Source organism: Python bivittatus, unplaced genomic scaffold (genome assembly GCF_059951505.1).
Source record: "Python bivittatus isolate LINGU-HERP-01145 unplaced genomic scaffold, Pbiv_v1 ctg000050_np1212, whole genome shotgun sequence".
Classification (NCBI taxonomy): Eukaryota; Metazoa; Chordata; class Lepidosauria; order Squamata; family Pythonidae; genus Python; species Python bivittatus.
The window spans coordinates 400,314-414,919 of record NW_028277033.1 but is presented as its reverse complement, the minus strand read 5'-3'; the positions used below and the strand labels follow the sequence as shown (position 1 = coordinate 414,919).

At 37.5% G+C, this 14,606-nt stretch overlaps 1 protein-coding gene across 4 annotated transcripts in view; it reads right to left on the bottom strand.

Moving 5' to 3' along the window:
• Positions 1–14,606, bottom strand: part of PIK3AP1 (phosphoinositide-3-kinase adaptor protein 1) — an 81,576-nt gene that overhangs the window by 36,481 nt on the left and 30,489 nt on the right. For all 4 annotated transcript variants that reach the window (XM_088154552.1, XM_088154544.1, XM_088154560.1 and 1 more), the window contains 4 exons: positions 10,545–10,741; positions 8,821–9,010; positions 4,367–4,447; positions 3,467–3,649 (listed from right to left, as the gene is read on the bottom strand). In XM_088154552.1, coding sequence (XP_088010678.1) covers positions 3,467–3,649; positions 4,367–4,447; positions 8,821–9,010; positions 10,545–10,741 — 651 coding nt within the window. The remainder of the gene's footprint in view (positions 1–3,466; positions 3,650–4,366; positions 4,448–8,820; positions 9,011–10,544; positions 10,742–14,606) is intronic.

Below are 14,606 nucleotides of genomic sequence, written 5' to 3'. Positions count from 1 at the left end.
CTAGTGCACATAGCAGATCAGTAATGGAAGTGTAACTATGTTTTAGGTTAAGTTAGTTGTCTCCTAGTGTATGACAGAACAGTTAAGAGACATGGGCAGTTATACACTAAAGGCAAAAGTGTTGTGCCTTAAAAAAGTTGTTTTAAGGCAAAAGCAGAAGTAATGGGTGGAAATTACAAGGAAATAGATTCAGGTTAGACAATGGGAGGATTTCTTGAAAGTAAGAACTGTCAATCAGTGGAAAAGTTGTCTTACGAAGTAGTATGTTCCCTTTCACTAGAAGCTTTTAAACAAAGGTTGAATAGCCACTTGTTCAAATGTTTTAGCAGATCTTGCTCTGAACAGGCAGCTGGGCTAGATGAACCTTACAACTCAAGGATTCTACAATTCTTTGAATTTTGGTTGAATCTTTGCAATTTTTAATTTTTTTTCCCTAATTGCTTCCACAAGGAACCTAGGTGCTGTTAGTTGCCTGAAATTGGGAAAATTTCTTATCCTACAAGACGTCTGCTTCTGCTTACTCTATCTTGCCTCCCATGCTTTCATTCATCCACATTCTTTAGGCCCTGGAGGAGGATAGGAAGAGTCTCACAGCTCATCCCCTCATTTTTTTCCAGCAGTACGGCTTGGTCCAGGTGTGTTAGTTACTGAGTCATCTAAATCCTGGTCCCATGGTTATTCCACCTCCTTCTCATTTGAAAATTCTGAGGAAAGCACGATAGGCCAACTGAGGTCAAATAATTGGATAACTAGGTAAGTTCAAGAACAGTAGTTCCAGCAGAACTACATTCCAGCAGAACAGTAGTCTGGAATTCCAACAGCTGAAGATTCAAAACATACTGAAGACAGCGTTCATGTGGATATTGTAGCAAAGTATGAGTCAGTGGGATTGCCATAACAATTTAAAGATTCAGATTTATATTTAATATTGGATACATCCCATTGAGCTTTATTTTTGATACTGGGAAATCTATCACCCAAATCTTTACAGACATTGTTAAAGTAATTAATGAACAGTACCTATCAAATATGATAACAATTGGAGATTGTTTAAAGTTCTATGAACTTGTACAGTACAGTGATTGCAAGCAGTGATAGACCACAAATGATTATTTACAGACAGAAATGAAAGATGTATAGGAGAAGTCACAACACAACCATATTTTAGATATTAAATTTACTCTGATGAGCATTTTTAATTGAGCACCTGTATATATTTTTAGTGAAAATAGCATTTAACTTTTTTTGCACATGACAAGATTCTCTATTGAGAACTGTTTGGATTTAAAGAGCAATGACAATAATATTCCATTAAATGTTTAAGGTGGACACTACAATACAATAATAAGATAACCATTTTGAATCAAGGTGGAGTAGGATATCCTTTTAGAACATATACAGATTCTAAATATGGATTCTGATTGTAATGCTTTGTGCACTGATGATAAAGTTCCCATGCCTTCACACATACCTGCACACATGAGAAGTGAGACTGTCTCTTGCTGGGAAGGACGAGCCATAAGAAATGCCTTGGCCAATATAATTGGGCACCTATCCATATATTAACCATATCTTGGTGCTTATCTTCAGTTCTTTATTATAGTAATAAGGGACATGGATTGTTTACGGACTACAAATATGATCACTGTAAATGCTGACTGACATCACACTGCATTTGCAGGGATCAATAATTTGCATCATAGTCTTGCACTGGCACAAAGGGCACTTAAAAGCTTAATGGTTAGTAGCAAAATCCAATTTTCTTTTTGCCAGAAACTATAGGTGCAAGAACCCCTTCCATCCCTTCCTATGATTATTGGCTCAGGGCAAAAAACAACTAGAAGCTAGGAACTGCTGCTCTACAAGTGGTACAGTCATGCACGCTATCTGATAGCACGGGCCTCACTGACTGCCACACATTGGAGGGTGTAAAGCAGTCAACCAGTCCATCTCTTGGTATCTGAAATCCTGCATGATAGGGTTACTCATCCAATTCTTGAAGTGACAGTCCTCAAGCACTGATGATTGTGAAGCCAAAAACCTTGGCATACTCTGGTTAAGATACAGACCTGGATATTGATGAGAAACCCCAAAGCAAACAGACCATTTGACTAAGACAAGCTTCCTGAGCATATAAATGCATATAAAGCCTAAATATTGAAAAGGCAATGGCAGGCAATAAATCTAGTGCAGTACCTTTCTGCCTTCCACTGTAATGTGGTGCTGCAATATTGTGCTTACTGGTAGGCCAGCCTCAATCTGATTTTCACTGTACAGTCATATCCATGGGAGCATGACATTTCTGTAAACTCCCTATCACTAGTTCCCTATTACCTGTTCCCTAAATCATGCAGTGCAGAATTTTTAATGCTATATCTACCCAGTGGCCTCTTAGATACTGTACATTATCAGATGTTCTGCGAGCACTCCATAAGCTTTCCTAAACAAACATAAGAGTTCTGGGTCACATATTGGACAATTCTGGGATAGTACGGTATTAAACACTTTAAAAAGATATGGTTTAATGTATCATATAACTACAGAATCATAGACTACGGAATCCAACTTCCTGCTCAGTGCAGGAATTCATTATTCCAGAATATGACAAAAGAACAATGGGTTTAAATTACAAAGAAGCAGATTTTGACTAAAGATCAAGAAGAGTTTTCCTAACAGTAGAGTAAGTGCTGTTCAACAGTGGAATAACTACCCTGACAGGTGGCAGACTCTCCTTCACCGGAAGTATTAAAGTCAAGGCTCGATGGCCATCTGCCAAGGATTCTGTAGCAGTGGATTCCTGCTCTGGATGGGGTTTGGACTAGATAACCTTCAAGGCCTCTTCCAACTCTTACATTCTGTGATTCTATAACTGTACATTTTTCCTTCTTAATTATTTCTTGTAAAAGACAATAAAAATGGGAAAAATATGAGGAGGTTTACAAAGTCTGGAGCAACCATAAAAAGTTGTGAATGAGATAGGGTGATTACATAATAAAGACCTTGTTTGCAATTATTTTGCATTAGCTCGTCTATCTTCTAAATATTTCATATTTCACATGAACTAAAGGCTCAGAAAGAAAAGGCAGCTGTGTTTGCTGCTATTCCCTTTCCTTCAGAATGGGTGTTACCCCAATCACAACTGCAATAAAAAATGGGATTGTTGTGGGCTGTTCCCACACCCAGGGGGCATTTTTAAATGTTTCTCTAATAAGAACATATACAAATAATTAGAAGTCCCTGAGAATTGCCTATATAGTTCTGCAAAATTGTATTTTCTGAGACACAGTATACTAATATTTACTTTTTTCACTTTATATTTGTAATCTGCCACAAAGAAACAGGAAAAAAAAATCCTGAAATGAAAGTTAGAATCATTTGACATCTGTTATAAATGCACAAGTGTTTTTTGCCCTCCTAGTCTATATTACCTAGCAAAAGGGTTATCAGATTATTGTTCATCAATCACCTTTATAAATGTATGGTTCTTTGTCCTGTGATATGGAGGAGGGATCAGGTCTTGGAACAGGAATAGGTGGCCTGTTGACCATTTCCTGGGGAAAGCTGTCTTGTTCCACAGTATGATAGACATCTTCGTCTTCACTTCGATGATATATACTTTCTTTCCGTTCTGGTACCTCCAAGCTAACACCTAGAAAAGGAAATCATATTAAAAATGAAAACATGCAAAAATTAATAAACAACACATTTCTTAACATTTTCTTCATAAATAAAAGTTTCAAGGCATCAACTCTGCTTGGGAGCCAGCTTGGGGGTCATACCGTAGTTTGCTAAAGTCTTCTGCCATCTCCAAAGTGGCCCCTACATACAGGCTACAGAAAGCCAGCAACTCAGCTGAGGACATCAGCCTCTTAAGCAAGGCCCAAGCTATGTGTTTCTGTAACCAGTAAGGGCTGTGCCTATTTTTCATTATGAATTTGCTAAACCCACTTCCAACCTACTTTCCTGAATTGCAGAAATATTGTCCTGCTGTTCTATTTATGGGAATGCCCTAATAAGGGAGTGAGAGAATTATTGAAGAAGTAACACACATAGAATTAGTAAGAGACAAAACCTGGAAAATGAAAAACAGAGAGGTATAGGATTTCATTTAGATTGGATATTCTGGATTGATTGACAACATCTATCTTAGCAGTAGTTTCACTGTACACAAATTATCATGTTGCCTTTTTCATACAATAAAAGCACTTAAAAGGTAAAATGTAACAAGATAATGCCACATACATCCTTAGGTTAGGAGAGTGCTGATAGGTACCTGCCAAAGAATGACATGCAAACCAACTGCTTCTGTCTGTAATCTAGAAAGAATGCCTTGTCTCCTAGGTAAGTGTTCTCTATGTGTGCTCACCTTCTAAGAATCTGCGCATCATATAGTCCTTGGTAGTCCGTGAAAAGGAGTTACTAGCATTTGACTGAAGCATTTCTACATCTGGAAAAAATGACCACACATGTACTTAGATGACATTACCAACATACATATTAAGTATATTCTTTGTGTTCCTAATCTTTGATTTTCTTAGTTGAGGAAGGATTATTTAAGATAACTGCCAATACTAAGAACAGGGATAAAGCGTACATCTGAAAGCTTAGTACCATTCTGAAAATCAGTCCATGTCCAGGTATCGGCCATAACCTTTATATTGTTGGATTAAGCCTACTGTTGGAAAGCTTGGCAATCAAAATGTAATGCAAAGGTTATGTGCTTATGTACTTATTTTAAATATAATTGGCCCAGAGGTATGCAAGTCCTTTGGAGATACAGATGAAACTGCATATTGTCCATATATTAAACACTCCCTAGCACAAATCCAGACTGATCTTGAATGCTCTAATAATTAACAAACAGTATTAATCTCCATGTCAATACTGCTGAAAAAAATCTTGGGAAGAATATCAAGAGACTACAAGGAGCTAGGTAGGAAATCAAGAGTTTGGAGCACAGTGGGGTTTCCATCCATACTTCCAACCGATGGTCATGTGCCAAGGAAGGAATAAAGGATTCTGGAGGTGAACTGTTGGCATCTTTTATTTATTTGGTTTATAGAGCTGTCCATCCCACACAAATAACTCTGGGTGGCTTACAGGATTAAAACACACATAACAACCACCCGCCCCGGTGCCCAAGGATAAACAATAACCCAACACACCATCAGTAATAACGGCTCATCTACTCACCACTGAGAAAAATTTAAATTCCTGAACCATGGTCTTTCCTACCTATAGGAAGGGCTTCTGGCAAGAGATAAGCTGCATTTCACAAAGACAGGGAAGAATGTCTTTAGAAGACATCTGTAAAGGTAATCTGGAGAGCTTTAAATTAAATCTGAAGAGGGAGGGAAACCATTAGCTTGAACCACACCGATAACATAAATCTCTGTAAGTGTGGTTCTTTTATAACTTTTAATCATGTATTTATGATTTTAATTTGATGTAAGCTGCCCAGAGTCCCCCATTGTGGGGAGATGGGCGGGGACAAGTCTATTAAATAAATAAAATAAATAAATAAATCTAAAAAGAGTAAACCTTACAAGGAAGGAAAGGGTGGTCATGGATACGCCAGGAGGTGCAGCAGAGAAACTTAAGAAGCGCAGCACTAAAGGGCTCAGATGCCTGTACACCAATGCGCAGAGCATGGGCAAATTTGGTCCTAGTACAGGAGGATAAATATGATATTGTAGGTATAATTGAAACTTGGTGGGATGGATCTCATAATTAGTATACAGTACTGGAAGGAAATCATTTGTTCCAAAAGAAACAAATGCAACAAAAAGGGAGGTGGAATCGTATAAGTAAAGAATGACTACACCTATATGGAAATTTATGATCCCAAGGAATAAAATCCTACCAAGAGTACCTGGCTGAATATTAAGGGAAAAAGAAACAAAAATGATATCGCTGTGGGTGTGTAGTATAGACCACCCAACTAAGCAGAAGATATAGATGAAGTCTTCACAGATTAGATGGCCAAGGTATCCAGGAATCACACCACTGTGATAATGGGGGATTTCAATTACTCTGACATCAACTGGGAATCAAACTCTGCAGCAAGTGGGAGATCCAACAGGTTCTTAACATGCCTTTCAGACAACTTCATTGTCCAAAAAGTGGAGAAGGGAAGTAATGGACTATATTGGACTTAATAATTACTAACAGAAAAGAAGTGGAAGCGGTAGAGACCTTGGGACAGAGTGACCATGTAATCCTAGAATCAATCATATTGGAGGCGGGGACAAATGAAAATAGTCAGATTTCCAGAGAGCTAACTACAAAAAGCTAAGAGAAAAATGGATAGAAATTCTGAAAGGAAAAACCCTTCAAGAGAGTTGGAAAATTCTGAAAAATTAGATCATTAAGGCTCAAATGCAATACCAAAGAGGAAAAAAAAAGGAGGAGAAACACCTTATGCGATTGGCATGGTTGCACTAAGACCTCTCTGATAAACTAAGAAAGAAAAAGGATAAGTTTAAAAAATGGAAAGATGAGCATATAACAAAAATAAAATATCATGAAACAGCCTGAATCTGCAAGGTCAGGAAGGCTAAGGCTCAGCATGAAGTAAGGCTGGCTATGAATGCCAAAAATAACAAAAATGGATTCTCTGGATAAGTCTGGAACAAGAGGAAAGTTGAAGAAATGGTTGGCTCACTGCTTGGAGAAGATGGCAAGATGGTGAGAGACAACAGGGAGAAAACTGAACTGCTTAATTCCTACACTGCATTTGACTTTTCACAAAAGGAAAAAGCAGTTCAACTTGTCAGAAGTGATACTGTGGAGAGTACAAGAGCAGCTCAAAATAGGTAAAGAATTGGTGAGAGAACACTTAGTTGCTCTGAACAAGTTAGTTAGTTAGTTGCTTAGTCTCCTGGACCAGATGGATTACATCCCGGGGTGCTAAAGGAACTGGCAGATGTTATCTCAGAACCATTGACTGTAATACTGTATTTGAGAACTCCTGGAGTACAAGGGAAATGCCAGAAGATTGGAGAACAGCTAACAGTGTTCCAGTATTTTTTTAAAAAGGGAAAAAGTAGATCCAAGAAACTATAGACCAATCGGTTGACATCAATACCTCGGAAAGTCCTAGAAAAGATCATCAAGCATGGTTCTCAAAAGGGCTATGTCTGTATGGTGGGAGGTATGCAATGGGGTACCTCAGGGTTCTGCCCTGGGCCCAGTATTCTTCCACACCTTCATAAATGACTTAGATGAGGGAATAGAAGGGATGCTCATAAAATCTGTGGATGACACAAAGCTGGGGGAGGGGTTGCTAACACCCTAGTTCAAGATTCAAGAGGTTCTTGATATACTTGAACATTGGGCCCTATTCAACAAAACCTTGCTCAATGGTGAGAAATCTAAGGTTCTGCACTTAGGCAGGAAAACCAGACGCCCAGGTACATGATAAGGAGTACACACCTTAGCAATATTACTTGTGAGAAGGATCTGGGTGTCTTGATAGACCACAGAATAAACATGAGCCAGCAATGTGCCTCAGCTGCCAAAACAGCCAATGTGCTTTGGGGCTGCATCAATAGAGATATAGTTTCAAGATCATGGAAGCGCAGTACTGCTCTATGCTGCACCAGTCAAACCACACCTGGAATACAATTTAATTCTGATTGCCACCATACAAAAAGGTCACTGAGGAACTGGAAAGAGAGCAGAGAAGAGCAAGAAAGTGGTAAGGGGCTTGGAAGCTAAAGCTTATAAGGAGTGGTTAAAGGCACTTGGTATGTTTAGCCTAAAGAGAAGAACGCTAAGGGGAGACATGATAGCAATCTTCCAATACATGAAGGGATGTCACAGGGAAGAGGCTGTGGATTTATTCTCCATGGCACCCGAGGGTAAGACAAGAACCAGTGAATGGAAACTTTATACTAAGAGATCTTAACTTAAAATAAGGAGTAATTTCTTGATTGTGAGGGCCATTAAGCAATGGAATAGCCTGCCTCCTAAAGTTGTGGGTGCTCCATCAGTGGAAGTTTTCAAGAAAAGTTTAGACAACCATTTGTCTGGAATGACCTGCGGATTCCTGGGCAGGGGAAGGACTAGAAGACTTCCAATAGATTTAATGGATTTAAGTTGCAGAAACAGCAATTCCAACTGAATGTTAGAAAAACATTCTAATATTAAACATAATTCAAAAATAGAACCAGCTACTAAGGACGGTTGTAGGCTACCTTTCACTGGATGTGTTTGAGGGTAAACTAGGTAAGCTGTTTGTGGAAGATGTTTCAGTTTCATTTGTTGCACTGACAAGGAATTAAACTCCATGGTCTAAAAGGCCCCTTTCAACTGTATAATTCTTCGATCAAGCTTGTGGAGAATTTGTCACTATATCTCTCAGAAGCAGCCAGATGATCTCTCTTCTGTTGCCAAGCCTCTAGTCTTATGCTCCAGAGATATCTTCCATTCTGAACTTTGGCCCAGGCTATATGGATAAACATCCCCACTTCACTTCTCCACTACGTTCCACTCTCCTACCAAACTCTTCCTTTGGGAAAACAGTTATCGGTATGTGTCTAACTTAATTCCAACCATAAAGCCCATTTCATAAGAAAACAGTCTGCCAAACCACAAAGTGATAATATAGCATCCACTATATGAACACTGCTGCTTGCAGATAAATATGTCCCTCTCTCCTTTTTTTGCTGCTGTCTACACTCCCACATTACCAAAATACATCCTAACTTTGTATCCCCTGTGCAAAATGGCAACAGTGAGAAGAAATTCTGGCTCAACATTAGTTAGTAGCCACTGTCACTTATATTATGAGATAAATGAGGAACATTGTATATGTACATAAGTCCTCTCTAGAGCTAGGGATCAAACCAGCCATGGATTCATAGAGTTCTTCATCACAGCTGGGGTTCAGAGAACATTTCATCAGCAGGTCAGCAGAGACATGAGCCATGGACTCATAAACAGAGCCATCTTCCTCCCCCTGCATCAACTCCTCTTTTATGTGAGTTTTCAGCATGTCTGCTGTCTCCTGCAAGAAAAGAAAAGCAAATGGTCTCTCTAGGACAGTAATGACTGCTTGAATAACAGTTCAAAACACAGTCTTATTAAATAATGGCTTTACAAGTCCTAATTTAAAGGTACCAAAGTGAAACTCAGCCTACAAGTATATCACAAATAAAATTGAACAACAGAATAATAGAATTATAGAGTTGGAAGAGATCACTAAGATCATCTGCCTAACCCTCTGCAAAGTGTAAGAATCAAGTTAAATCTTCCATGACAGGTGAGTGTCCAGCCTCTTCTTAAACACCTGCAGAGAAGGAGAACCCACAACCTCCATAGGTAGATTATTCCACTGTTGTACAGATTTTTTTTTTTAGTCCCTTTGAGCCAGTTTTGAGTCCAGGCACCTGCCTGGACTAGTCCCTGCAGTTTTCTTGGCAAGATTTTGGAATTGATTTGACATTGCCTTCTTCCTAAGGCCGAGAGAGAGTGACTGGCCCAAAGTCATCCAGCTAGCCATGGCCTAAGGTGGGACTAGAACTCACAGTCTCCTAGTTTCTAGCCTGGTGCCTTAACTACTACACCAAACTGACTCACTCTCCATATAGGTCTTACCATCAGGAAATGTTTCCTTATATTTAAACAAAATCTAGGCAGCTGTAACTTATAGCTGTTATGTTTGGCTCTTTCTGTAGTCATGGAAAATAGTTCTTGACCGTCTTCTCTTTAACTTCTCTTTATGTATCTGAAGACAGCTATCATATCTCCCCTCAGTCTTATTTCCTCCAGACTGAATATCTCTAGTTCCATCAGCATATCAACATAGGACATGTCCTGCATCTTCTTCACTGCTGCCCTCTGAACTCTAACCTGTCAATATCCATCTGGAAATATAGTGCTCAGCTCTCTCATGCTGATTCATGTTCAGCTTGTTGTCAATGTCCACATCAAAGTCCTTCTCTGATGTATTTCCAAGCCATGAATCCCATCTTATACGGGAGTCCTACATTTTTCTTCCTAAATGTAATATTTTAATTAAGAAAGGGAGTAGTTCATTATAAACTCCTACATTGCATATTACATCTCCAAAGTATTTTGGCTACAAGAATTCAAGGAAAATTGAACAAAATGTCTTCCAGTTCTGCTCTTTTTCAAAAAGATACTAGTTGATGTCCACATTGTAGATACATAGCCCACAGTGATTGTGCATGTACCAGTTCCTCTGTGCACTTTCAGGATCCATCTAACATAATCCATAGGAATTTTCCCTATGTGAAAACTGAAGTATCAAGGGTCTTCAGATCTAATTCTAAAAGTCCCATTTAGATTAATGTTGAGAACTCCTCAAGATCTGTCTTTCAAATTATAATTTCACTTCAAGAATAGCACCTTCATCCTCTGGAAAACTCAATGGCATTCACATGTTACTATTATGGAATAAGACTGTACATATAGCACTGAAACCTTCAACCCTATTGTTTCTATGTGAGTCCTGCACTGTTAAGTTTTAGTCCCAGTATTTTTCTCCTCATTACAACAGATAATAAAGTCCCTTTTACCACATATTCATCAATGAACTGGCGGAGATCTTTGAAGCCATGCTTTTCTGCAATGTTGTTAGGATAGTGACCATACTTGTTGGCAACACTATAAGCCTGCAGAGCTCCTGGGCATGTAAGCAACAGGGCTGTGAGATTCTTTAGCCCATATTTTGCAGCAAAGTGCAACAGAGTTGGCAGCTCTCCATCCCTTTGACCTGAAAGAAAAAGGGAAAAAATGCAGTTTCTTGTAGAGCTATGCCAATGACTGACAAATTCAACAATGGGAATGGCCTAAATCTAGTTTCAATTTTTTTATCATGGATGGACCATTGGCTTGTCCTGAAGACAATCCTGCATGAATGGGAATGCTCACCCAGTTCGCATGTCACATATGTGGAGAGAGGAGGGTTACTGCTGCCCTGCAAGACCTAATAAGGCAGTTTCTAGAATATATACAACATGCAAAAATAGATGAATATCTCAGAAAACAAAATTTACCAAGGATTACAAAAGAAGAAAAATTATGAATGGACCTACAACAATAAGAGAAACTATTAAAAAGAGTAAATCATGAAAGGCTCCTGGCCCAGATAGGTTATCAAGTCTGTATTGTAAGTGTTTTCAGAATAACCTTTTACAATCTCTACAAAGCACAATGAACTCTATTTTACAGGGAGGAAAGATGCCAGACTTGGAAAGGACAAGGGACAAGGTTTGACTTTAGCAAGAAAAACTACAGACCAAAATCATTATTGAATAATGATTATAAGCTGTTTATAATGATTTTAGCTGAAAGGTTGAAAATAATTTTGCAACAATTTATTCATGAGGATCAATGTGGGTTTTTAGCTAAAAGACAGTTAAAGGACAATGTTAGAAATTTTGGAATATTGTGGAATATTTGGAACAACAAAATGAAAAACAAAATGCATTGATCTTTTTAGATACAAAAGAGGCTTTTGACAATTTGAACTGGACTTTCTTTTTTAAAGTTCTGGAAGATATGAATTTTGGAGAGAATTTTATAAAATGGGTGAAATCAATTTATACTTGACAGATGGTATAAATAATCGTTAATGGAGATTTAACCAAACCATGTGAGATAAAAAAAGGAACAAGATAAGGTTGCCCACTGTCCCCTATTCTGTTTATTTTAGTTCTTGAAATATTGAACAGAGACATAAGCCAAGATAAGAGGATTGTGGGCATGAAGATTAAAAAAGAGTCATGTAAGTTAAGAGGTTTTGCAGATACTTAGTTCTGGTTTTGACAGATCCTTTAAAGGGAATTGATTTTTTTATAATAATTATTAAAGTTTAAAAATACAAAGATAAAAAACTAATACAAACTAAGAAAAATATAAAAAGAAAAAAATGCAGAGAGAAAAAAGGGGAGAAGGGGAAAAAATATAAAGAAAAAAGATATATAAAGAAATGACTTCCCCCTTCATCAAGACAAGTACAAACAATTTCAGTAGCTTATCATTTCTCTAACATTTCAACCAAAGATCTCTTCATCCTATATCTCATCTTTTATCTATTAACAAATAATAAAGCCTCATCATTCAATCGTAATTACCAAAAGCCTATTAAGAGTTACCAGAAATAACAATGTATATATTTTAACCTTAAACAAATAAATCAATTTCATATTTCTTTATTTTACTTTACACAGTAACATCATTTTCTCTAAAAATACAGAAAAAAACCCTCTTCTTCCTGTATCTTATCTCATATCTATAAACCAATCTTTAAAGCCTCATCATTCAAGCTTAATCAAGAAAAATTCCATTCAGAGCTACCAGAAACAACATATTGAAAATCTTAATCTTTAACCCCTTCAAATAGTGTCCCACAAGTTAATTTCTTATCATTTTCTTGTCTCCTCTCAGAAACTCCTTCACAAGTTTAACACTTTCCTTCAATTTTAACACCATAGCTTATCACTTTCTCTTAAAATACAACAAAAAATCTCTTCTTCCCATATCTTATCTATAAACAAATCTTTAAAGCCTCATCATTCAGTCCTGATCAAGAAAAACCACTTAAAAGCTACTAGAGAAAACATAACCTTGATCGAATAACTCAACTTTATATTCCTTCTTTTAGTTTTAAAAATCTTGATGTTTATTCCTTTTAAGTAATGTCCCAAAAGCTGATTACACAGGCTCCCCAAGAGAAGATGTAAAACAGCGGTCTCCAGCAGGTTCCAGAGCTCTGGGAACCAGGAGAAAGTCATCTCACCCAACCCCTGGGAGCCTTCAAACAGACACTGGGTTCCACCACTTCACTTCTGGAAATGGTTTGTTAACTGCTTTTTGGATATTAAGAACCTTCAAAAGGGCAAGTTTCATTACACTGGGTGAGTCTCCTTCAATCCTCAGCGAAAAAAGTTTCATGTAAGTTTAAGAACTTAAAGATTTTTTTTTTTATTTTGAAATTACAACAAAAGGATGATTAGAACGTTGATTCTGGAAAGTTACAAATGGACTAGGGGGCAGATTGACTGGAAATAAGATTGTGAAACTAATTACAGTGGTACCTCAGTTCACGAACTTAATTCATTGCGCGACTCTGGTCGCGACCCAAATTGGTCGCGACCCGAATCAAATTTTCCCATAAGATTCAATGTAAATACGGTTAATCCATTCTGACCCCTCCGAATTTAGTTGCCAACCGATTTTGGTTGCGACCCAAATAAAATTTTCCCGTAAGGTTCAATGTAATTACGATTAATCCGTTCTGAACCATATGTATTTTTTTTTTAAACCACAAAAATATGACACAAAGTACAGTATGAAGAGAGAGAACGCTAACCTTGCTTGACGCGACTTCTGGCGTGGAGGACAGGAAGGTGGGTGGGGAGGCGGTTATTGCTTGGAGGGAGAGTCCCCCTCCCTACAGGAAGCCACAACCACGTGTCATGGCAGGGAAAATGGCCACGGATCCTGTTCGTCACCCGATTCAGCGTTCGCGGATGGAAGCGAAATTTTGCGAATGGTTCGTGACCCAAATTGGTCGTGAACAGAAGCGTTCGTGATCCGAGGTACCACTGAATAAGAATCTTTCCTGTGGGTTGCTTAAAATCCTATTAAAATATATGAAGATTTTGAATCTAACTGTAAGAAATCTTTCCATGGGAAAATGTTGTAGACTAGAGAAAAACATGGTAAGAGGATACCCTGAAGGCTGGTCAATAGAAGCAACCAGAAAGAATTAAAGATTACAGTTAAAGGAGAAAAGAGTCACTAAACAGAATGGAGGAAAGTATTTTAACTTTGGAAGAATTCAAGGATATTTGGCAACAATGTACTCTGAATTTTCTCTTAAGATTGTCTGCTACTATAACAATGGGTTTAAAAGAGGAGATAGAAAAGGATACCACTGAGAATCAGGCTGTTCTGAATATGGATTTAAAAATGACAGGCTACAAGAATGATATGGACAAAGATGTTATACAGGACTTACAAATGAAACCAGCAGATGTTTTAATAGCTAAAAGGGACACACAAATAATAAATCAGAAGAGAGACTTGGATGTGTGGATTTCAACTCAGAAGAGTGACTTGGACAACTTTCTTATCTTGGACTTACAAAAGAAATGTGTTATACTTATGAAGGAGTTCCTGAGAAAAGATAAAGAGAAAATGAAAAGGGAACAGAACTTTTATTGAGTAAATTAAAAGAATTTGGGACATTAGCAGGTTTCAATATTAATAAATACAAGACAAATATGTTAACAAAAAAATGAAGATACAAGATCAAACAGAACTGATGAATAAAATGGGTTTTAAGATTGAGAAGAAGGTAAAATACCTGGTATTACCATGACAAATATGAATTGTATGTTATTTCAAAATAACTATGTTAAGACATGGAATTAAGGTTAAAAAGATATGTTAAGATGGGATAAGGTACAATTGTCACTGTGACTAAGATCAATGTTTTATTTAGAATGTTATTTTTGTTTCAGACAATACCTGTTTTGACAACTGATGTACCATTTAAACAATGGCAGAAGACTATATCTAAATTTGTATGGCAGGGGAAAAAACCCCTGAGTTAAATATAAGGTATTACA